The sequence below is a fragment of the Podarcis gaigeae genome, assembly GCF_964106915.1.
Source record: "Podarcis gaigeae genome assembly, chromosome: 14".
NCBI classification, from domain to species: Eukaryota; Metazoa; Chordata; class Lepidosauria; order Squamata; family Lacertidae; genus Podarcis; species Podarcis gaigeae.
The window spans coordinates 30,914,519-30,936,812 of NC_139690.1; the positions used below are offsets into that span (position 1 = coordinate 30,914,519).

A 22,294-nucleotide genomic window follows, 5' to 3' on the forward strand; every position below is an offset into this window, starting at 1 on the left:
AAGTCGAAGGTGAATGTAGTAACTGTTATGACTCTTATCATTGCGTAGTGGTCTACTTCTCATCCATTCAAAAGGCAGAGGTTTGTCTGTGTGTGCCACACACTTGTGTGTGCATATACATGTTGTATGTGTAAAGAATATACCCACCCATCCCTCTTCATTCCTAGTCTAGACAAGTAAGCAGCATAGTCACAGTTCAAGGACACATTCCAGCCAGGCAAAAGTCCTTGAGGCAGGCACAGAGCAGAACCAATGAAATATGTGAGCTGAATGGAGTCTGCGGTCTGCAAACTATTCACCCCTTTTAAAGGCTGTAATAAGTTTGGGACTTGTTTTGGCTTGTGACTTTGTTCAAGCTTTTTTTCACACATCAAAGCCCCATGTCCAGCCCCTCTTGTTGTACACATGCGGGATTAGTAACCTACATGTTTTGAAAGCAACAGCTAAATTTCTCAGGGAGCTCACATGGCTTAAGTAGCTCATCTGGGTAAAACTATTGATATCTTCTCTTCTTTCCTGCTGCGTTCCACTGGCTCATTGGCAGCGATGGTTCATCCTTGTTTAATGTCTCTCATGTGAAAGAGGTTAGAATGTGAGTGCATTCAGCTAAGATTCAAATGTGTCTTCCTCATCAAGACTCCACACTTTATCCACTGGGTGTTATCTGCATCCACTGATCACCACTCCAAAATCTACCCTATGGATGCCAGCTTTTAGGACTGGGCCAATGGAACATCACTCTGTATGTATCATCAGTCATGGGCCCAGCAAGCCCTCTAACTCTCCTCTTTGTGTTCTCTGTAGGTGGTCTTTGGGAAGAAGTTGGCATCCTTTTCAACTATTGCACTCAACCAGTTGCAGCACGAGAAGAAATATGACATCTATTTTACTGATGGAAAAGTTTATGCTCTCTATAGGTAAATCTTCTGCAGTTTACTCCCCTTAGGTAAATTGGGTAAAGTGTCCCATCCCAAAAAGAAGCACCTAGAACAGGGGTCAGCAAACTTTTTCAGCAGGGGGCTGGTCCATTGTCCCTCAGACCTTGGGGGGGCGGACTATATTGGGGGGGGGAAATGAACTCCTGTTCCCCACAAATAACCCAGAGATGCATTTTCAATAAAAGGACACATTCTACTCATGTAAAAAACACACTGATTCCTGGACCATCCATGGGCCGGATTTAGATGGCGATTGGGCTGGATCCGGCCCCTGGGCCTTAGTTTGCCTACCCATGACCTAGAAGATAGCCATCTATATACATTGGTTTCCTCTTGAGGAATCTCTGTTCCAGATCCTGATTCATGGCACCGTGGGGTTTACTCAGAGTTCATGGAGCTTGTCTGGTCTCTTGCTTGGAAACATGGCCTATGTGGTGGATGATTCAAGATAGTATTTAAAAGTGCATCTTGGTCAGCCTTAGTCAAGTGGACACCTAGCAGATATTTTGGACTAGAGCTTCCATCTGCCCTAGCCTCTTGGAGTTATAGTATCAAACCCCTGAAGGGAACCACGTTGGTGAAGTCTGCCCTACCTAAGAATCTGAGGGCAATATCTGATGAAATCTCAAGAAACCAGAATGGGAGCTCAGTTGGAGCTCAGGGGGTGGGTTTTCAATTCCTAAACAAAAAGGGCAAACTATGCAAAACAAGCATTTTAGGTTTTCTTGATGCTGACTCTCTGTGTGTTTGTAAGTGATCTATATTGAACATTGCAGAAGTATGCACTAAGCTATTTCTGGTGCAGGGAATCTTTGGCCCTCCAGATATTGCCGAACATCCCAGAATCCCTGGCCATTGGCCATTCTTGCTGGGGCTGATGGGATTTGTACATCTGGAGGGGTTTTCCACACCTGATGTATACAGTGCCTTTCTCCTCCTGCTGGTTCTTTAATTAAAAGGATGGTGTGCCAAAGGGGAAACTAGGGAATAGCTCCTGGAGGAGCCAAATTGTGTCCTCTGGCCTTTTTCTTTCTTTTAGGAAGCTTCTGCAGCACGAATGCCCGCTGTGCCCAGAGGCCAAGCCATTCGCCACCATTGTGGACTTGGAGCAGCACATGAGGAAGCAGCACGAGCTCTTCTGCTGCAGACTGTGTGTGAAGCACCTGAAGGCAAGTAGTTGAGAGTCCTCCAGGGTACCTTGTTGGTGTGTGGGGCTGGACCTTCCCAATGACATTGCTCTTATTTGAAGGCAAGGAGTTAACGACATGTTTCCTTGTGTTCTAGATCTTCACCTATGAGCGCAAGTGGTATTCGCGTAAGGACCTCGCCCGGCACAGAATCCATGGGGACCCCGACGACACGTCTCACCGCGGCCACCCCCTGTGCAAATTCTGTGATGAGCGCTACTTGGATAATGATGAGTTATTGAAGCACCTGAGAAGAGACCACTATTTTTGCCACTTCTGTGACTCCGACGGGGCACAGGAATACTACAGGTTCGTGGGCACAGCTAGAGCGGCGCCCCAGATGGGAATTTGCTTGTGGCTAATCAGTCTTAAGGTTCTTGATGCAGCTGGCCAACCCAGAACCAGGTGCTTGTGATGGTGGTCAGGTGTGGAGGGCTAGCAGCCGCCATGAATTGTAGCTTCTTTTGACAAATGACTGCTCCTGGGGTAGAAGGAGAGGTTGGGGATGAAACTAGCCCAGCCTGCACTTCAGTTACAGAACCCTTGACTGAATAAAATGGGTGAGGGTTTACATGTTATCTGCTTGATAAGGAGTCAGGTTGAATCAAGAGCCAGTGTGGTGTAGTGGTTAAGAGCAGTAGACTCGTAATCTGGTGAACCTGACTCGGTCTCCGCTCCTCCACATGCAGCTGCTGGGTGACCTTGGGCTAGTCACACTTCTTTGAAGTCTCTCAGCCCCACTCATCTCACAGAGTGCTCGTTGTGGGGGAGGAAGGGAAAGGAGAATGTTAGCAGCTTTGAGACTCCTTAAGGGGAGTAATAAAGCGGGATATCAAATCCAAACTCCTCCTCTTCTTTTTCTTGGGAGTCAAGCCAGCCTCCACTTCCCCTGGTGAAAATGCAGCTGGAGACAGCTGGAAAAGTTCCTTCCTTCCTTCCTTTCATGAATCCAATATAGCCCCCTGAAATGATTAACCCTAAAAATAAGCATTTGCTCTCTCCTCATTACTGTTGAAGGTGACTACAGTGCTGGTTCTTTCCTTGCCACACTGCGGTCACCTTCGATGGACACAACTAGCTTTACTCACTAGCAGTATAGATGGCAGTCAAGTTGTCGTTCTTGAGGTTCAGAACTGGCTTCAGTCTTGAATAGTCTGCCCGTTGTTTTCAAAACCAAATTCTCCTAACTTTCCAACGTGCTGTAAATTTACAAAGCTGGGGCACACAAGGAGAACTCTGAACACTTCAGGCCTGACTGTTAACTGATCCTGCATATGTATCCTTTGAAAAGTCTTGCCCTGTCAGAGCAAAGTTCTCTTCACTCAGCATTCTCTGCAGGAATCCCAGTAACCAGTTCAGTGCAATGTGGTCCTCCTAGAAATTGCCCAGGGGCCCAAACCTGCCCAGCCCAATTTAGAGAGTTTCCATTTTCCCATCTGTATTTGTCACCACAAACTTGGGTCACATCCGCACCATACATTTGAAGCACAAGACTTCTTTACCCCCCAGCAAATAATCCTGGGAGCTGTAGATTACCCCTTACAGAGCTACAATTCCCAGCATCCCTAAACTATAGTTCCCAGGATTCTTTGGAGGAAGCAATGTGCTTCAAATCTGTTCAAACTGAATGGAGTCCACAGATAAGCTCATAGTGCATGCCTCCTCTCTACCCTTTTTGCAGTGATTATGAGTACCTCCGGGAACACTTCCGTGAGAAGCACTTCCTCTGCGAAGAAGGCCGGTGCAGCACCGAGCAGTTCACTCATGCCTTCCGGACTGAGATAGACTACAAAGCCCACAAGACGGCCTGTCACAGCAAGAACCGGGCAGAGGCCAGGCAGAACCGGCAGATTGACCTCCAGTTCAACTATGCGCTGAGGCATCAGCGGAGAAATGAGGGTACGCCATACTGGCCAGGCAGGGAAGGGCTGGCTGTTTCAAAGGACAAAGGCAATTCACTTCAGTGTTTTTCAGCAGTGTGATTATCATGGGGTGTTTGCATATTCTCTTATAGCCTAGAAAGAAGCACTGGAGGCAAAAATCATGTTGGGTTTTTTGGATGTGATTTTGTAGGAAAATGGCATTCCATTGCAGAGGTGTCCCGAGCAGTGAACTAACTGGCCAAATTTTGGAGGCATCCAAGATGGAGGCTGGAGGCTGGCTTTAGGCTTGTGTTCTCTGTTTCCGTCAGCTTTTGTGCTAATTAAGTGCAGAGCTGATCTGATAGAGGTGGATGTGTGGCCATGCAGCAGAGGCAGAAGCATAACGACCACCAGCGTTTTCCAAGCAAGTGCCACTAGCAGGACTAGGACAGAGCACAGAACAGGCAAGAGCAAGGTGATATAACACTTCAGCATCCCTTGCCCAAAGCACGGTGACCGGAAGAGCCCTGTTAGTATCGTTGCCTCTGATTAGAAACTAGACCTGTCAGTCACAAAATACCTCTCCCTACATTGTCAAGACAAGCCTGCGGAGCAACATTTCAGTTGCAGCAGACACATGGCCTGCATTTATAAAACAAAAACAAAAAACCCCAAATCTCCCCAAATTAGTTTGGCTGAGACAAGCCTAGGATGTATCTGATGCTTGTTCCTAGCACATCACCTCCATTGTACCTATCCTATTCTATCCTGTCCGTTTCCCACACACACACTGGTGACTGATTCCATACAAGGTGGAAAATAGCAGTTTGAGGCTGACTGGCCCCGTATCTTTCTTGTCCCAGGTGTTGTGGGTGGCGAGGACTATGAAGAGGTTGACCGATACAACAGGCAAGTGAGAGGAGGCCGGTCAGGGCCACGAGGAGGGCAGCAAAACCGGAGAGGCAGCTGGAGATACAAGAGGTGAGCGACCTTCAGCCGGCCTTTGGGTGTTGTCTCAATGGGCAGGAAACTGGCTTGTGAACAGGGGTGCAAATCAGGATGTGACATGTACTGTCCCCTTAGTTTAAGGATGCAGTCAGAGCTTGCTGCCAGAATTGGACCACTGTCACGCTTAGCAAAAACCAAAGACTCAGGCCCAGGCAGGAAAGGTCAGTGCAAAGGAGGGTGTGTTGCAAAACCCCTTTTTCCTGTTTATAAAATCCACGTTCTGTTTTTTCTGTTTTAAGATACCTCACATGCAGCTTACGATGAAAGCAATAGAACATTGCAACAACCTATCATACTTCTATAACACACTTTCCATGCATAAAACAACTTATAAAAATGCCTGTCTAAGAAAAAGCAAAACCCATTAGAAACTATGTGGGTTTGTTTAGGTGTTGAGGACAATGAGCTGTGCATTCTATTTGCATGAGGCTTTGGAGATGTGTTGCTTTTGCCAGCAGGTGGCAGCACCAAGCTGCCTCTGGCTTTTATCTCCCCTGGAGAGGCAGCCCAGAGCCCTTCTGTTTTTCCAGACTTCATTATGTTATCTCATAATCTAGCATAACTTGTTGTACACCATCTTCTACAAGAACAATATAGCATGATAACCTTTGCAGCAGCCTTCGCCAGCCAATGGGGAAATTCTCTCCCCTGCTCCTGTATGGACCAAACTTGTTGAGTGAGCGGGGCCAGCCTGCCAGTTGCCTGTTGTCACAATGACAAGTGACCCATTTTCGCCCATGTGGTTTGGAATTAAACTCTGCGGGTGCAGCAATTGAAGCCTGGACAGTCAGCTGGTTGTTGGGGATGCAAAGCAGTGCATGCAGCTGTAGGCAAGCACCAGCAATCAGTGCACAGGTCTTTGCAAGTGCCACTAATCAGCTGGTTGGCAGTGTCTGCAAAGCCCTTTTAACCCAGCCTGAATAGCAGGTGGGTGTGGCTTGGCTTCATGGGCCAAGAGGGAAGGCTCTGTTGAGCCCAATTAGCCCATGGGCTGAAGGTTCCCAACCACCTGGTTTATAGAGGTAAGAGACATGTCCCTTTAACTCTGGCCTTTCTTGCGCTGCACTGTTCAAAACCCTTGCAGGGAGGAGGAAGACAGAGACATTGCAGCAGCTGTCAGGGCATCTGTAGCCGCCAAAAGGCAAGAAGAGAAGAAGCGGGGGGAGGACAAAGAGGACGGCTCCCGTGCCAAAAAGGAAGATGCAAAAGATCTGGACTTGAGCACCTCCAAGCGGGGACCAAAACCTCCAGCCGATGTGCCAGGTGAGAGCGGCCTCGGAGGGCCGGGGTGGGCTCAACACCAGGCAGGAGAGGGTCCATATCTCAGGATGCTTGCTAGAATACAGTCTCTAAGTTAGGCCTGCCTTTCTGTTCTTCCTCCCAAGCTCCCAAGGAAACTGCTGGAAAGGCTGTTTTGAGCCAAGATGACTTTTCTGCCATTAACTCGACAGCAGTGGGCTCTGTGCAGAGGTGAGTTTTTGATCTAGTAGATGACAGTTGGAAAGGGCCAAAAGGTCAGGCATATCACCTAGTTTAAGAGGGTAGGGGGTCTCCCTCCAAGGCAAAGTCCTTTTCCTCATTCACCAGTTACAGAATCATGGAATTGTAGAGTTGGAAGGGACCACGAGGGACATCTAGCCCAACCCCCTGCAATGCAGGAATCTTTTGCCCTAGGTTCGCCTCTGCCTCCATGTCTTGTTTCAGCTTGATCTGCAGGCTGAAGAGAGTCTCACTCCCCTGTTTGCACCCAAGGCTCCCAAATAAGTTTCCCATTCTATCCTTGGGGCTCCCGATTTCCTTCATATATCTAATTCTGTACAGTTTCAATGAAAACAGTTCAGTAGAGCACCTCTTTCCCAGTGGGTTTTTTGCTGTATGAAGGGTGAGGTTTGCTTTTGTACACGGGGCTTTCTTCTTGCAGCTCGGCCCAGCCAGCCTCGGTGAAACTGGACGAAGAGGACTTCCCAAGCCTCTCTGCCGCCTCCTCGACTGCCCCTACGGTCTCATCGGCCATGTCCTTAACCTACACGGCCACAGCCAGGAGGTCGGCCTTTCAGGAGGAGGACTTCCCGGCCTTGGTGTCCAAAGTGCAGCCAAACATCAAGGCGGCCTCGACCCTCACCTCCGCCTGGAACTGCGGCTCAGGCAAGAACATGGTGAAAGCCGTGCCCACCAGCAACTCCAGTGCCAGCCAACCGGCCAGGAAGGCAGCCCCCAGCAGCAGCGGCAAAGGTGGCAAAAAGAACAAGGCTGCCCTTTGCAACGACGACCAGGAGAGCGGCAGTGGCCTGACTAGCCAGGAGATCCGCAGCGCTCCGACCATGGTCGACGTCTCCTCTCTGCTGGCGGCCTCAAACTCTCAGACTTTTGTCAAAGTGGGCAAGAAGAAGAAAGTTGGGGCTGAGAAGCCGAGGGTGGCCTCTCCCTCCATCTTGCAGGAAGCACCAGCCCCCATCCCTTCTGCGGAGAAGGCACCGGAAGCCGAGCAGGTGCCAACCTTGCCTGCCGATGCCGATGTACCAGCTATTGTGAACGGTCACTCAGAGAAGTGTGTGGGCATCTGCAACACTTCTAAAGAGCCCCCTGGTTTGAAGAAGCCCCCAGTGGCCAGCCAGACCCTGCTGCCTCAGGAAGACTTCCCAGCCCTCGGAAACTCTGGACCACCCCGAATGCCTCCACCCCCAGGTAAAAAGCTGCAGGCTTCCTTCTCAGGTTTTGAGAAGAATTGTTCCTGGGGTGAGTGAGTGTTGTGGGTATGGGTGTGAAGACTCTTCCATCGGTGCAGAATTTGTCCACCTGAGAATCTCCACTATCACTTTTTCTAAACCGATTTGAGGGGTTTATTTTACCATCAAGTGGTATATAAATTATATGAAATAAATGAACAAGCAACAACTGTTTTGGCTGTATAAAGTTGTCTGAAAGCTTTTCAGCCTCAGATGCTGAAATCTCTGAACCCAGGTTTCCCAATACCACACACTGGACTAGGACCAGTTTTCTAGGGTGCCGCTTGAGCATGTACAGAGCAACCTGCCGTGTGCTACAAAAGAGCTATGTCTAAATCGCTGGCTGCATATGCCATTGGTGCAGGATCTAACTGCTTGTTGTCTCCCCCACTCCCTTTTCCAGGCTTCAACTCTGTGGTGCTGCTTAATAGCCCCCCGCCACCTCCGGGACTGTCAGTGCCTCTTAGCAAACCACCCCCTGGCTTCACTCCTATTCCACCCACTAGCATCTCGGAGTCTGCCCCTGCTCCTGTGAAAGAGTAAGTAGTTGGCTCTTGTGTGTTGTGGTGTTGCTGACTTTCATCTTTATGGAGTGGCTGTAACATAGGTCTTCAGGGCCCTCCCACCCTCTGGTATAGGATGAGGCCTGCAAAGGAAGAGGCCTTCTCTATGATGTCACCTCCCGGACTTCCTGGCACATTTAGTTTTTCCAGGCTTTGTAGACATAGGCTTGGTTTGCACATAACATTAAACCACGGTTTAAGTAAATATTGGTTAAACCATGGTTTGGTGTTCTGTGCAAATCCAACCCAGTGCCTTAAGTATAGTTTATCATTGTTGTTTTATTTATATGCCATTTTATTTATATGCCATATGAATACCATTGTTTCTAGTTATGTTAACTATAAACTATAAGCCATGGCTCGTTAGCTTACTGATGTTGCCTCTGAATCTGGGCAGTATTTTTGTTTCATACATTTTTTAAAAATCTGGCTTTTAAGCCCTCATTGCCTCTTTATTTATTGTGTTCTTCTTATGGTTCTTTAGACTTCTGTTATTCCTTTTTTTAGTTGTGTTTCGGGGTGGAGGTGGCATGTTCTTATGCAAATTGTCCTTGGAGTTTTTATGGAACGACACTAAAAATATTTTGCCATAAATAAATGTCCAAGGTGGCGGTTCCGTAGAGGTTAGGGACTCTTTCTCAAACTTCTGATAGTTGAGGCACACGCTTTCCAAATTCAGAATGAGGGTGTGGGTAGGGTTCTTCTTCTTCTTGCATTTGAAAAGTGTTACTTTCTAGAGCCATCTGTCCAAAACTGATGCCCCAGAAGATGGGGCTGTTGCATCTTATAGTCCAAAAGGGGACCAGGTTGGGGAATGCTGTTCTCCTGTGTATAAGGTAACAGCCACACTATAAAGCAGCGTTACACTATTTGAAGAGTCATGGCTTCTGTCATCTTGGGAACTGTAGTTACCCCTCACCATTCCCTGCAGCAGCCTTAACAAACTACATTTCCCAGGATTCTGTGGGGGAAACCATGTGCTTTAAATGTATGGTGTTGATGTGACCTTACAGTTGGAATTGGCCCTCTCTCCCTGTGCTTCTGCTGCCTCTGAGGAAAGTGGGATTGTGTGATTCAGGCACACCTGATGCTCCTCAGCACAGGCTGCTGGGAAAGGGGAGTGTGCCGGAAGAGGGAGAGTCAGATCAAGAAGTGACAAACTCCTGTGCTTATGGATGAAAGCTATCTATCCTTGTTGCTCTACGCCAGGGTAGGCAAACTAAGGCCCAGGGGCTGGATGCAGCCCAATCGCTTTCTCAATCCGGCCCGCGGACAGTCCAGGAATCAGCGTGTTTTTACATGAGTAGAATGTGTGCTTTTATTTACCGTATTTCCCCCTCTATAACACGCAGATTTTTTCTCCTAAAAAGGAAGGGGAAATGTCTGTGCGTGTTATAGAGCGAATGTGTGGTCCCTGGAGCAGAAAAATCAGGCAAAAATCAAATCGCGCTTCACGGAGAAGGGAAACCTGAAAAGAGGAAGCGGCTGCTTTCCTGCATTCTGCCTCAGGGTCTTACTGCCCACCCGCCTCTGTTTCATTGCTGTGTTTGCTGAAAAGGAACAAAGAGCAGGGAAAGCCCCTCCCCTCCAGGCAAGCAGAGGGGAAAGTGTGGTCTCTTTGCTCTGGTACTGCTGGGGGAGAGGGAGAGAGAGGGGGGAGGGAGAGAGAGAGAGAGAGAGAGAGAGAGAGAGAGAGAGAGAGAGAGATGGCTGGCTTGGGTGGGGGGAAACTTTTGCCTTTCTTTCCTCCCTCCCGTTAAATCCCTCTCCTGCATTCCTCCCCTCCAGGCAAGCAGAGGGGAAAGTGTCTGTGCTCCGGTACTGCTGGGGGAGAGAGAGTGGGGGAGGGAGAGAGAGGGGGGGAGGGAGAGAGAGAGGGGGGAGAGAGAGAGAGAGAGAGAGAGAGATGGCTGGCTTGGGTGGGGGGAATCTTTGCCTTTCTTTCCTCCCTCCCGTTAATTCCCTCTCCTGCATTCTTAGCCAGCTGCTTCTCTGCACACCCCTCTCATGTCCCTTCTTTGTTTTTCCTTCGCTCACCACTTAAAATGTGGTTACAAAGCATAGATCCACATGGATCCTCAGGATCTTTGCATTGGGTCACCCCAAATTCACCATCAGATCACATAGCATGTCCATGGCTACAGCCTGCACCAAAAAAATCACGCACCCACTGTTGCCTGGGGCTGCAGTGGTGCAAAAATGTGGTTACAAAGCATGGATCCACAGGGATTCTCAGGATCTTTGCATTGGGTCACCCCAAATTCACCATCAGATCACATAGCATGTCCATGGCTACAGCCTGCACCAAAAAAATCACGCACCCACTGTTGCCTGAGGCTGCAATGGTGCAAAAACGTGGTTACAAAGCATGGATCCACAGGGATCCTCAGGATTTTTGCATTGGGTCACCCCAAATTCACCATCAGATCACATGTCTGTGGCCACAGCATGAAGCACAAAAATGATACATCCACTGTTTCATTCAGAATGTTTTTTCCCCTTGTTTTCCTCCTCTAAAAACAATGTGCGTGTTATGGTCAGGTGCATGTTATAGAGCGAAAAATACGGTAAAATGCATTTCTGGGTTATTTGTGGGGCATAGGAATTTGTTCATTTCTCCCCCCCCCCCCCCAATATACTGTGGCCCACCACATGGTTTGAGGGACGGTGGACCAGCCCACGGCTGAAAAAGGTTACTGTCCCCCGCTCTACGCATTTCGGAGTAAAAAACTCTAGGCGCTTTAAAAGCTTGCAAATCCTTTAGAACCAGAAACAATTTTTTTTCTCCCCGTGTTCATTGCAAAGATGCAAGGAAAAATGTGTTGTTTACAGCTGGTTTTTTAGTTCCGGTTTACAAACAGAGTGTTTCTGGTTCTAGGGAATTTGCAAGCATTTCAGGCTCTCTCCTGAAAAAAGTTGTGCAGTCTAAAATGCATAGAGCAACACCAATATTTCCTCCATAAGCACTGGAGCACAAAGTCACACAGGGCTGCAGCTGGCAGCTTTCTCTATGGGTTGATAATTTAGTCCTGTTTTTCACAGTAGAGCAGCAGTTTTGCCATGTTTCAGGAATGTGCTGTGGCACACCGTTTAGGAGTTACTGTGGGGAGAAGGAAACCTCAAAAGGGGGAAGCCTCAGATCAGTAACCATAAAGGAGTGTCAAAAGCCTCTCCAGGGAGCATCCTCAACAAGACACCTTTTCCTGATAACATCCAAGGATCCAGTTCAGATCTTGCATTTTTTCTCCCTTCTCTAAACAGGCCAAAACCTTGTCAGGGACCCTATTTGATCCTGGATAACTTCCAGCAGCGGAACATCCATCTAATCCAGTCAATCAAGGAATTTCTGCAAGAAGACGAATCCCAGTTCAACAAATTCAAGACATACTCCGGGCAGTTCAGGCAGGTGAGCAGCAGGGAGACCCCCTTAGATACACTTGCAAGACGATTCTACTGGAACATCCAGTGGCGGAGAGTTCTTCCCATGAGTGGCAGCATGTATCTGGGTGGGCCTGGGCTTGATGTTAAGCGTCTGCCTGTGTTTTAGCACTGTTTGGTGAAGTCATTGGTGGCTTTTGGTGGCTTATGGTGGGGTAGTGAGGTCAGAAAGCAGTGACATGTATCCACTGGAATTGGAAGGCTGCTCAGTGACATTGCCCTGGGCTCCTTTGGGAGGAAGAGTGGGATATATATGTAATTACTATTCATAATAATGATAGTGCCAGCACTTTGCTATCCTTAGCACAAGGTAAACCTGGATTCTGTGGTGAATCCCATAGAGCACTTACCTCTTGGTCACTTTACCCAGTTAGCCTAGTCAAACACAGGGAGATATCACCTGAAAAACAAGACCGAGGTACTTTTGTTGTACCAAAAGCAGGCCTGGAGAGCTGTTCTGGACCTGCTGCTTTTGAGCAAGTTTGTTTATAAAATCTCCCGGGGCAGTGGCGGAGGCTCTCCAGCAAGGGAGCTTCCTGTGGTTCTCTAGGAAATGTACTTTCATGTTCCCAGATACTGGAATCACTGCCAATAAGATCTGCTTATAGGAGCAGTCACTGTCAATAAGAGGCCATTTCATCTTCTCTCATGCTCCAAGGGTCCCTATGAAGCTGGGGTTGGGGAAGATCTCCCTAGTGACCCATGTGGTATCTGCAGGGGATTCACTATTTGCACAAATCATCTGCCCACTCACCTTTTCAGCAGGGACTTCAAGGGATCTGGGTGACCCTGCAATTTCTTGATGAGCATGGGCTTCTAGTAATTCATGAGCAGACTTGGGCTTGTCTTACATTCTTAGAAATTTACTAAATTGGGGGGGGGGGTGATAACTTTTTTGCCTCCGCTCCAGATATGATTTGCATGAAGGCTGTTTTCCCAGCCTCCTCCTCCTTTTCTGACTGTCCAATCTCCTTCCCTCCTTTCCAATCCAAGGGTCTGATTTCTGCAGCTCAGTATTACAAGAGTTGCCAGGAGCTGCTGGGCGAGAACTTTAAGAAGATCTTCAACGAGCTCCTTGTGCTGTTGCCGGACACGGCCAAGCAGCAGGAACTGCTTGCCGCTCACAATGACTTGAAGGCCAGGCTGGGCTCCTCCGCTTCCCCCATTGGTAGATCCAGGAAGAACCGGAAGAGCGCCTGGCAGACAGACTTGGGCTCCGACCTCGACTGTTGCGTCTGCCCCACATGCCAGCAGGTGCTGACCCAACAGGACCTCCCTTCCCACAAAGCCCTGCATATGGAGGAGGAGGAGGAGTTCCCCTCCTTGCAGGCTATCAGCAGGATCATCAGCTAGCTTTTCCAGGCAACTAAATAAAGCCAGTCTCCATCTTTAAAAAATTGCGTTTCTTGGAAGGCAGGCTCTCAGAAGAGTGTAGAGCAGCCGGCTCTGTGGGCGGGCAGAGGGAGTTTGTGGAAGGTGCTGGCAGGCTAAGGGGATTCCTGGGTGGCGGCAGCTGCGGCCACTGGGGAAATCCAGTGACAACGGGCCTCCTGCCACAAAAATGGGCTGGAATTGCAAGTTCCCAGTGGGTGGAGTCTAGTTTGCCACCACCGTTGTTGAATTAGCTAGTTTCTGACCTTGGCACAATATGGAAATATGGGCAGGGAGGGGTTGTTTTCATTTGTAAAAAAAAAATTAAAAACCGGAAGGTTACCATTTTGGTTGCAGAAACCACTGAGAATGGCTCAGAAGCAGTCGCACATAAGATGTAAGTTGTGTAGGCCGCACAGGATAGAAGGGTGTTGGGAATGTAGAGCTGGGCAAAAGTGCCATGGCAAGTATGGATTTGGGCCTCTCCTCTGGCCTACTCTTGTCTCTCACCCCAGTTCAGCTTTTTGGATGAGTTTCTTCCATCAACAGGGATGGAACTTCTTAAGAAAATATCTGCATCTAGATTTCAAAGCTTTTTTTCTGTCAAGCTTAAATGTTTCTCCAAGGAAATCCAGATTTCTTCTGTTAAAACTGCATGTAGGTTTAAAAAATGGTATTCAATGCTTTTTCTTGTCTGTGTAAAATGTGCATTTCTGCCTCTGTGATGCGAGTTCAGTTATTTCCATTGTCTTTGAGGAATCTGTGCTGGCTTAGATCAGCCAGTGGTTGGCTCATTAAATGCTGCTCCACATTGACCACCATCCTATGTTGCCATCTGATGCCTTGAAATGCAAGCTTCCTATGAGTTTACCTAGAAGCGGGTAGGAGAGAGCTGGCTAGGATCTAAATTCCACCCTGTCGCCAGGGAGAGCTTCCTCCTTTACATTGTCTCCACAGGGTAAGCAACCTCAACAGCTCCTTGTTGCAGAGACCTTTCCTAGTGGGCTACCTTGGAAGTGAAATACACTCACCAAGACCAGAGAAACACCAGCTGAGAGTGTGCAACCTCTTGTTCAAGTCCCGGAAGAGAAATTGCAAATACTTTGGCAACAGGTAAAATCTGTCCCCCCAAATAACAACCCTTCGCATAGGAATTGTCACATGAGAGCAGCTAGTTTAGATCCCTCCCCTAAATCCAGGTTTGCAGAACATTTATTTTGCATTGTGGGTAGGAGAGGCTGCAAGTCAGTCATGCCGTTTCCACCAGCCTGTGGTATGAAATGGAAGAGTCCAGGCCCCCACTGGACCACCTGCTGAGCTGCTTGTCCAAACTGAGATTTTTTTTCCAGTTTATCTGCCACCTTGTAATTGCTCAAGGCTTGATGTCAGCAGCCTTTCACTTCAGTATTTTCAAGTACCGTAATTATTATTTTAAATATCTTATATCGGGATGTCTTTACTGAATCCACCTGGCTCTTGTTTGACACAATTTAGTAGCAGTTCTGCACAAGTACTGCTGGAATGGGGGGGGTGTTACAAGAACTCCCTGTTTGCTTTAGAGGGGTGGAAGAGATCTAAACCAGGCTTCCTCAAACTCGGCCCTCCAGATGTTTTGAGATTATAGCTCCCATCATCCTTGACCACTGGTCCCGCTAGCTAGGGATCATGAGAGTTGTAGGCCAAAAACATCTGGAGGACCAAGGTTGAGTAAAACTAAGAATGTAGGGTACTTTGGACCTTTCCACCACATGTACAGAGTATGTTGGAAAGGAAGGCAGGGTCATGTTTCCTGTGGCCCCACCAAACATGGGAAACAAATACAAACACTTCCCACAAACATGGGAAACCTGCAGAGTTAAGACTCCTAGTTATGTGGGAGACCTATGGCCCCTTTTGGATGAAACCAGAATAGCTTACCAAATGTTCTCAGTGATCCTTTGATACATCTAGCTGTATGTCTGTGCTCATTGTGCCCATCAAGAAGTAGTTTGGGAGGCCCCATGTAGCAGGTAGAGTGGTCTCCCCCAGTTCTGTCTCCTCTGGCTTATTGAAGGCATCCACAGGCATCTCACCTGAGTCCCACTGGAAAGAGTGAAATAAAATCGGGCAGCTGTTCTTGGCAATTGTCTTCCCCTCTTTTTCTGTTTTAAAGTGCAGAAATAGTATGAAATTGAACATACAACTGGCTCAGACCCCAAAAAAATTTCCAGCTCACATTAGATTTTGCTAGCTGGTCTGCTGTGCTTAAAGCTTCTCAACTGTTGGTGGCTTTAAAAAGCCAATGTCTGTCATGTGTCACCCTGCCTGGTTTAGATTCTTACTATTTCTATCAGCTATTTATAAGCATCCTTTAGCTGTTTCAGTCACCCACAGGTCTCTCTCACTTCCTTCCCCCTTTATACTTGATCCAGCAGAATGTCAAGAGGTCTCGAGCTGTTCATTTTTAAATGTTTATTGAAAAATAAGTTGCAGTTGGTATACAGACAATTAAAATAACACAGTCACAGAGTGATGCTTTGTCTTTCCAAAATGTTATATCTATCTATCATTATATATACAGACAAAAATAGAACTATAAACATTGAAAGCCCCTATGTTCACACAGTTCACTTTTCTACCACAGTGCACGTTGGGTCACTAACAACTGCAACTTTTTGTTGTGTGTTTGAAGCAGTCTGCTTTTGAAGGGAGGTATCTGTATGTTTGGTATCCTATTAAAAACGATGAAAACAATGTGAGGTTGAACTGCATACTTGCAGCAAAATGAAAGGGAGGCTTCTTTCTCTCTGTACTAAAAAGATATCATTGGGCCTTGCTCACCCTGAAGGCTTTCTCCGTCTGTCTCTGTGGTAGCCTCTACACAGTCTATTAAAGGCAAATGAGTGAACCTTTGAGCAAAATGAGTTTCCCCTGCCTGTATATTGCAGGACGTCAAAAGAGGCGAAGGGGTTTTCATAAAGATGCTCTGTATTGGAATGGAAGGAGCAAAGGGCTTATAGGTAACTGGAGTTAGCCTGGTGAGAGTTAACCTGTTTCTACTCCTGCAGCATAAAGACTTGGCAAACATTAAGTGATCGACTTTGCCATTCTGTGTAGCACTTGGAGGATTAGGTGATGGCGTTTCCTCGTGGAAGGGAAAAAGGTGTCTGTGAGACTGTAGTAAGGCTTCTGACAGCCCCACAGGAGAAAGGGCAGAACTGGGTTAGGCCACATCATGATTATTCCCTTAAGAATATGATGGAAGAGGTTGCTGCGCTCATCTCGACAAGCATGGCTTAGAAGACGTGAGATGGTTTTCTGCAGCCGCAACCAAGCGTGACAACTTTCTGCTTCCGGCGTAATTAGAAACTCTGGGTATGTTACTCTTATTTTGCTCTAGCATACTAGTTGCAGGATGCTCGACCAGGTGACTGCAAAGCCAGTGTGGTGTAGTGGTTAGATTGTCACACTAAGATATGAGAGGCCAGGGTTCAAATCCCCACTCAGTTACTGATCACTGCCTCTCAACCTAACCTACCTCTCAGCATTGTTGGGGTTAATTGAGGAGGGGGAGAACTATGTATGCCACCTTGAGCTCCTTGGAGAAAAAGACGGACTATAAACGAAATCAGTCAATCAACCAACTGTGGGTAGCACCACATTGTGGTCTTTCAGCAGACTGATGTGGGCCTCTTCTAGCCTGAAGCAACTGCATGTTGGGCTTGCAGCAGCCAGGACCAGAGCTCTGGCTCTATCTGGATTTCAGAGGAGGATGAGGTCAGCCAGCCTTCCTCCAATTGCACTTAGCAGGCGTTTGCCATAAAGCATGGTACCCGTTCCCAAAGCCTGCTTTCTTTGCCTGTGTGCAGTGGGGCTGGCATGTCATTAAATGTATTTCCTGCACTTCACCAGCAGTGCTGGGTTACAACAATTTAAAATTCAGTATTAACAACAGTTAAAAAGAAATGGCAGTCACAAGAATAGGGTGGGCCCTGAAAACACACCCTGGGTGTCAAAAGTCAGCTTTCACCACAAGGTGTTTGTTTGACAAATAATCCTGACTGCTTTTTAAAACAGGTGGTTGTCGCAATGGCTCTAGTCAAGGCTTTTAGCTGTGCTGGGTGGAGGCTACTGGCAATTTCCTCTTCAGGTCAAACTCTGAACTGCGATTTGCCCTGAGTGCCAGAAGCAAGCTGTGGCACCTTCACCCCAGCCATGTGAGTTTGTGGTCCCGTTGAGATAAGAGGCAGCTTTTCCATACTCCAAGCTGTTCTGCACGAAGAGCACTGATGGCAGTGCAAGGCAGGCACTCCCAAGTTACAAACAACCCCTTCTGGCAAACCAGAAAGTTATTTTGACACATTTTGAATGCCTGGATGAGCATCACAAAAGCAGCACAGGTGCCGAGGACTGGTGGGGTTTGACCAGCTCCACACCCCTTTGTAAAAGTGCCCCCCCCCCCCACTTTAAGCCGTGGGTTAATGGTCTCTGGCAGAAAGATGGGTGGGAGATAAACATTGAGCACTGATCTCGAGAAAAACAGGAATGGGGCAAGGGGAACTAGCAGGACAACTTACCAACAGCTCCTACTCATTATCTACCATGTAATCTGTAAGAATATATTTTGGTTAGAGCTCTGTGTACACAGTTCCTCTGACAAGTCCCTGTTACATGGCTTGAGTCGCAAAACATTGGCTGAGTGCTGATAGGAGCACATGGAAACAAGGAGAGCGAATGCTTTTAACGCCTCCGGCAGTGGCTTTTTGCTTTAATTGCAGAGTGGTGGCAACAAGCCAAAGTCTCATTGGCTGGTTTACTTAACTTGGCAAACCTACACAAAGGTTCAGCATGATAATTTGAAAGATTTAAGGATTTCGAAGCCCAGTCACACCCAACTAGTCAGCTCCCTGCCTTTTCTCCAGTGGTAGGAAACAAAGCAAGTTATTTCTGGATGTGCAGTTTGTGAGCCTCACCTTGATTCAACAAATCCTTGCTAACCAATTCACCAAGTGGATGCCGTTTTCACCACCTATTTAGGGGGCCCACAGCTTTCTCTACTGGCTTGTAGCAACTATTTCCCCCTTACAATGCCAGACAGGAAGACCACTTGGGTGCTGGGCTTGGGCACCAGCAACTGCAATCAGCAATAGATGCATGCATGCCACCTGATCTCTTGCAAGGTATAGACAGGTTTGCCTACCGCATCATCTAACTAGCACTGCCTTTAAAGCAGAGGCTTTCCTTATTGGTGCAAATGGAATGTGTCATCCCAAAACATCCAGGTTGAGGAAGTCAGAGCTACAGTTACAAGAGAAGTACCATTTGCATTCAGGGGATAAATTTAAGTAGCTGCTACACCTTTTTACAAGCAGGGTGTGAGGAGAGAATATGTTTTAGGATTACGGTAGTGGCAAAAGAATTCAAAGAACCACAATTTGCCAGCAATATTTTTCCTGGCAAAAGCAGGTGAAATCGGCTCATTCATCTATTACTTGTCGGCTTGGATAGTTTGCCCACACAATAAAAAAAGGACTGACTGGCCAATATATAACTTTAGCCAAGTATATATTATTTTCCTGCTCATCTATCTCCCCCCCCCCCAAAAAAAAGATAAGCTTGTAGATTATCTAAATTTGCCCCAAATGTCAGTCCCCTCAAGAGTCCTTCCTGTTGGCCCAAACAGCAAGTATCTTTGCCACTCCAAACTGAGAACTCCAAATCAGCTTTCGGTTGGAACCTGAGCTTCATCCTGCCGACTTCTGCACACCTTTTTCCAAAGTATGCAGGTGAACATGCAAACATCAGAAGAGCCTGCTGGATTAGGCCAATGGCCCACCTAGTCCAGCACCCTGCAGCCTCTTCTCACAATAGCCAACCAGATGCCTCTTCTGGGAACCCTACAAGCAGGACCTGAGCACAATGGCAGCAGCTCTCCCCTCCGACATTTTCCAGCAACGGCCATTCAGAAGCATTGAGGTCTCCAACCATGAAGGCAGAGCTTAGCCATCGTGGCTAGGAGCCATTAATAGCCTTCTCCTCTATGAAATTGTCCAATCCTCTTTTAAAAGCCATCACTGCCTCCTGTGCAAGGAAGTTCTATATTTTAAGTATGTGCTGGGTGAAGAAGGTAGGCATTTGTCTTTAAACTAAAGCAGAGTTGTGGAAGTAATGGCCCTGCAGAAGCTGTTGGACAATAACCCTCATCAGCCCCAGCATGACAGTGGTTGGGGCCTTACGTTAGCCTTCTCCAAGCTGGCGCCCACCAGGTGTTCTGAACTACAACTCAGCCAGACCGGAATGGGCAATGGGAATTAAGGTTTCTGAAGAATCAACTCCACAGTGATGCTGAGCCTGTATCTTACCCAGAGCTTCCCAAATACAGGAGAAGGCAGGGTGGGTGGGGGGAGTATTTTGGATTTTCCATCAATGGCCCCAAAGTCTCTTGCACTTGTCCTTAGTCCTGTCTGAATGACACAGCTTTGTATCAACCGCAGTGCTAATCGTGGGGAGGTTAGGAATGGGTTGGAAAGGAAGAGAATACAGATGTAGGCATTGAGGTGCATACATTCAAAATTGTAATATATAACACATTAACACTACTGACCAAGGCAGTTCTACTAGTCAGACAGAACGTAATCTCTTTCTTTCTCTTTACAATTAATACAATGATACTCTGAATGAATTTCTTTATAGTTAGAAAAAATACACTTTACTAAACAGACATTTATTTCACATATACAATCGATTTAAAGAAACATTTAAATATTATACTTTTGTGACTTTCTGTGTGTGTGTGTGTGTGTGTGTGTGTCTGCCCTCCCCCCCGCCCCCCCCCCCCGAAAAAATATTTAGACACAATTTTGTATACTGCTAAAATGCCAGTGTTCTCTCTAAGGAAAATATTGCTACAGTTCTGTGTGTACCCTGTATTAATACCATTCTCTGTATCAGTGTAAACCCTATATAGGTCTTTGTCCACAAGACTGATGGTCTTCCATTGTAAAATCTGAAAGACTGAAATGGGACACTCTTAGTTCCAGCCAATTTGGCCACCTCCACGGAAATACTGTGTATCAAACTGTTAAGGGCATATGTCCACGAAAGCTTCCTTGCACATGCAGCTCTCTCTTACTGGATTGGGGCCCTATCTTCATGGTGGGATTTCAGAGATCAAATTTATCCAGAGTTACAGCTGAATGAGAATGGCAGATTATCAGGATCCGCCTTAATATAAAGTAATTTACATCTTGCTGCTGAAATCACTTTAAAAGGCAGCGTCGTTATATTTCAGTTCACTTACCCATCTTCTCATAGTTTAAATTTCATTTAAGTAAGCCCACTCTCTTTGTAACTCTTAAGCATTACTACATCTTCATGGGAATTTAGCCTTTTCTCTCTGGTTTCTAACTTCCAACTGTCTTTTTGTTTTCTCTTGTCTGCCACAGTGAAACTTTTCGCCCAAACTTTCTTTACAGAATAAGGCTGGAGCTATTCCCAACAAATACTGTGATGCATGTTATTCCACTCTGTGCTCAAAATAAAATGGCCTCTACCAGACACAACCATTTTAAAGGGATAGCGTGGATAATTTTTGGTACTGAAGGGGCTGCCAAAATGGCTGCAGACTGATAGCGGTGGAATTTTTATTAAGAAAAAACAATTAATGGATGCCATCTTGAGGCCAACCATGTCGAAAATGGCCTGTCACAAGAAACCTCCACTCCTGCTGCTATTCCCTCAACAGACATATTTCTTCTTTTCCGCTTCCATCTTTTCCCAGACTGCTTGAAGTGTGTCCCCCATCTCTGAGGCAGAGGCAGAATTGGTGGGCTGGATCACACTCATGAGGATAGGATGAGGACCCTAGCAGTTAGCAAGCCCTATTTTCAGACGATAGCTGAGCTACTGAATGCTACATATTCCCCCACTGCTAGGAGACTCTTAAAGGCTGATGGCCTGATAGTGTGACTGTTTCCCCACCCTCACCCCAGAGCAGTAACTTTTGTGTAAAAGGTGTACAAAAATGATTCTTGCATCAAAGCCATTTGGATAAAAAGGAAAAAACTTCCTGCGGTACCAGAATCGCAAAGCTAACACAGCTAATACAGAAGGTTTTTCACTCATTTAGCACAGGAAATATGCCAAGTACATAACAAACACACAAATGAAATCAACACAACCATTATTTTTGGTTTTAAATTTGGCACATTCCTTTTGAAAACAGTCTTCCCCAACTGGGTTCCCTCCAGATGTTTTGGACTCCAACCAGCTCCCACTAGGGATTATGAGAGTTAGAATCCAAAACAACTGGAGGGCAAGAAGGCTGCTTTAAAACTACCTTTTTTCTAGGGCTATAGAGTAAGGGAATAAAAAAATAGGAGAGGATGATCTGGAAGGTTCCTAGGATGAAGACAGTGGGAGCAATTTTCTGGATTAAGCCCCGGAAGCACAAAATAAAGCATCTACTTATCTGTGTAAGGAGTGGGACGACGTCTCTTAACAGGCTGGGCTATTGCCAGCCTCTGTGTGCGAATTCAGAAAAAATGCCACAATGAGCCAAGATCGCAGGGACGGCTCACAAAGATGGGAGTTGGTAGCAACCATCCTAACGTTTCATGCTTAGAGGGAACACTGTTGTTTGTTAAAAAATAATAATTCAAAAAATATCCTCAGACAGGTAAGACAAGAACCAATACCACTGTAGAGAATTCACTGCACCATTAGCTAAGAGTAAGTTGAACCCAGTTACGTTAACTTGCCACATGATTTTTTTTTTGTTTTAAAAAAAGAAAAGGTACTTTAGAATACACTTGCAACCAACCAGTTGACTATACTGCACCATGAAAGGGAAAGTTGCCCCATTTCTCTGGGTCGGGTTCCCATTTGCTATACAACCTTGAGGGAGGGAGAGGACTTCCTCCTGCCCTTCAATATGCCGGCACCTGGTAGCCCTTTGGACTGGTGTCTAGGGTCTCCGAGAAGGGGGGGCTCTGGTAGGTTTCTGTGCTCTCCACGCCACTGCCGGTGGGGTAGCCTGGGTAGGCCGCGCTGGGGTCGGTGGGGAACTGGTCTGTGGCGAACAGGGACATGTCGGTTCCCAGCCGGTATCTTTGGAGCGCCTTGAGGGCCAGGGCAACCTTTTGCGGGGAAGACAAAGGTTTACGTCAGCAGCTCCCAAAATGTTCCCTCAACTCATCCCCGGTAACCCCCAACCCTGTAATA

General features: G+C 47.0%; 2 protein-coding genes across 3 annotated transcripts in view; one reads left to right on the forward strand and one right to left on the reverse strand.

Annotated features, from left to right (window-relative positions):
* The window catches only part of ZNF598 (zinc finger protein 598, E3 ubiquitin ligase), a 22,529-nt gene extending 6,928 nt beyond the window's left edge, over positions 1–15,601 (forward strand). Inside the window, exons 2-12 of the mRNA XM_083712065.1 lie at positions 805–917; positions 1,978–2,107; positions 2,223–2,434; positions 3,807–4,024; positions 4,851–4,968; positions 6,080–6,258; positions 6,381–6,465; positions 6,917–7,680; positions 8,125–8,260; positions 11,546–11,690; positions 12,716–15,601. Of these exons, the coding sequence (XP_083568191.1) occupies positions 805–917; positions 1,978–2,107; positions 2,223–2,434; positions 3,807–4,024; positions 4,851–4,968; positions 6,080–6,258; positions 6,381–6,465; positions 6,917–7,680; positions 8,125–8,260; positions 11,546–11,690; positions 12,716–13,075 (2,460 nt within the window). The 3' untranslated portion in view covers positions 13,076–15,601. The remainder of the gene's footprint in view (positions 1–804; positions 918–1,977; positions 2,108–2,222; positions 2,435–3,806; positions 4,025–4,850; positions 4,969–6,079; positions 6,259–6,380; positions 6,466–6,916; positions 7,681–8,124; positions 8,261–11,545; positions 11,691–12,715) is intronic.
* Positions 15,602–19,744: 4,143 nt separating this feature from the next.
* Positions 19,745–22,294, reverse strand: part of SYNGR3 (synaptogyrin 3) — a 32,414-nt gene continuing 29,864 nt past the window's right edge. For both annotated transcript variants that reach the window (XM_083712118.1, XM_083712117.1), the window contains exon 4: positions 19,745–22,209. In XM_083712118.1, the coding sequence (XP_083568244.1) occupies positions 22,000–22,209 (210 nt within the window). In that variant the 3' untranslated portion in view covers positions 19,745–21,999. The remainder of the gene's footprint in view (positions 22,210–22,294) is intronic.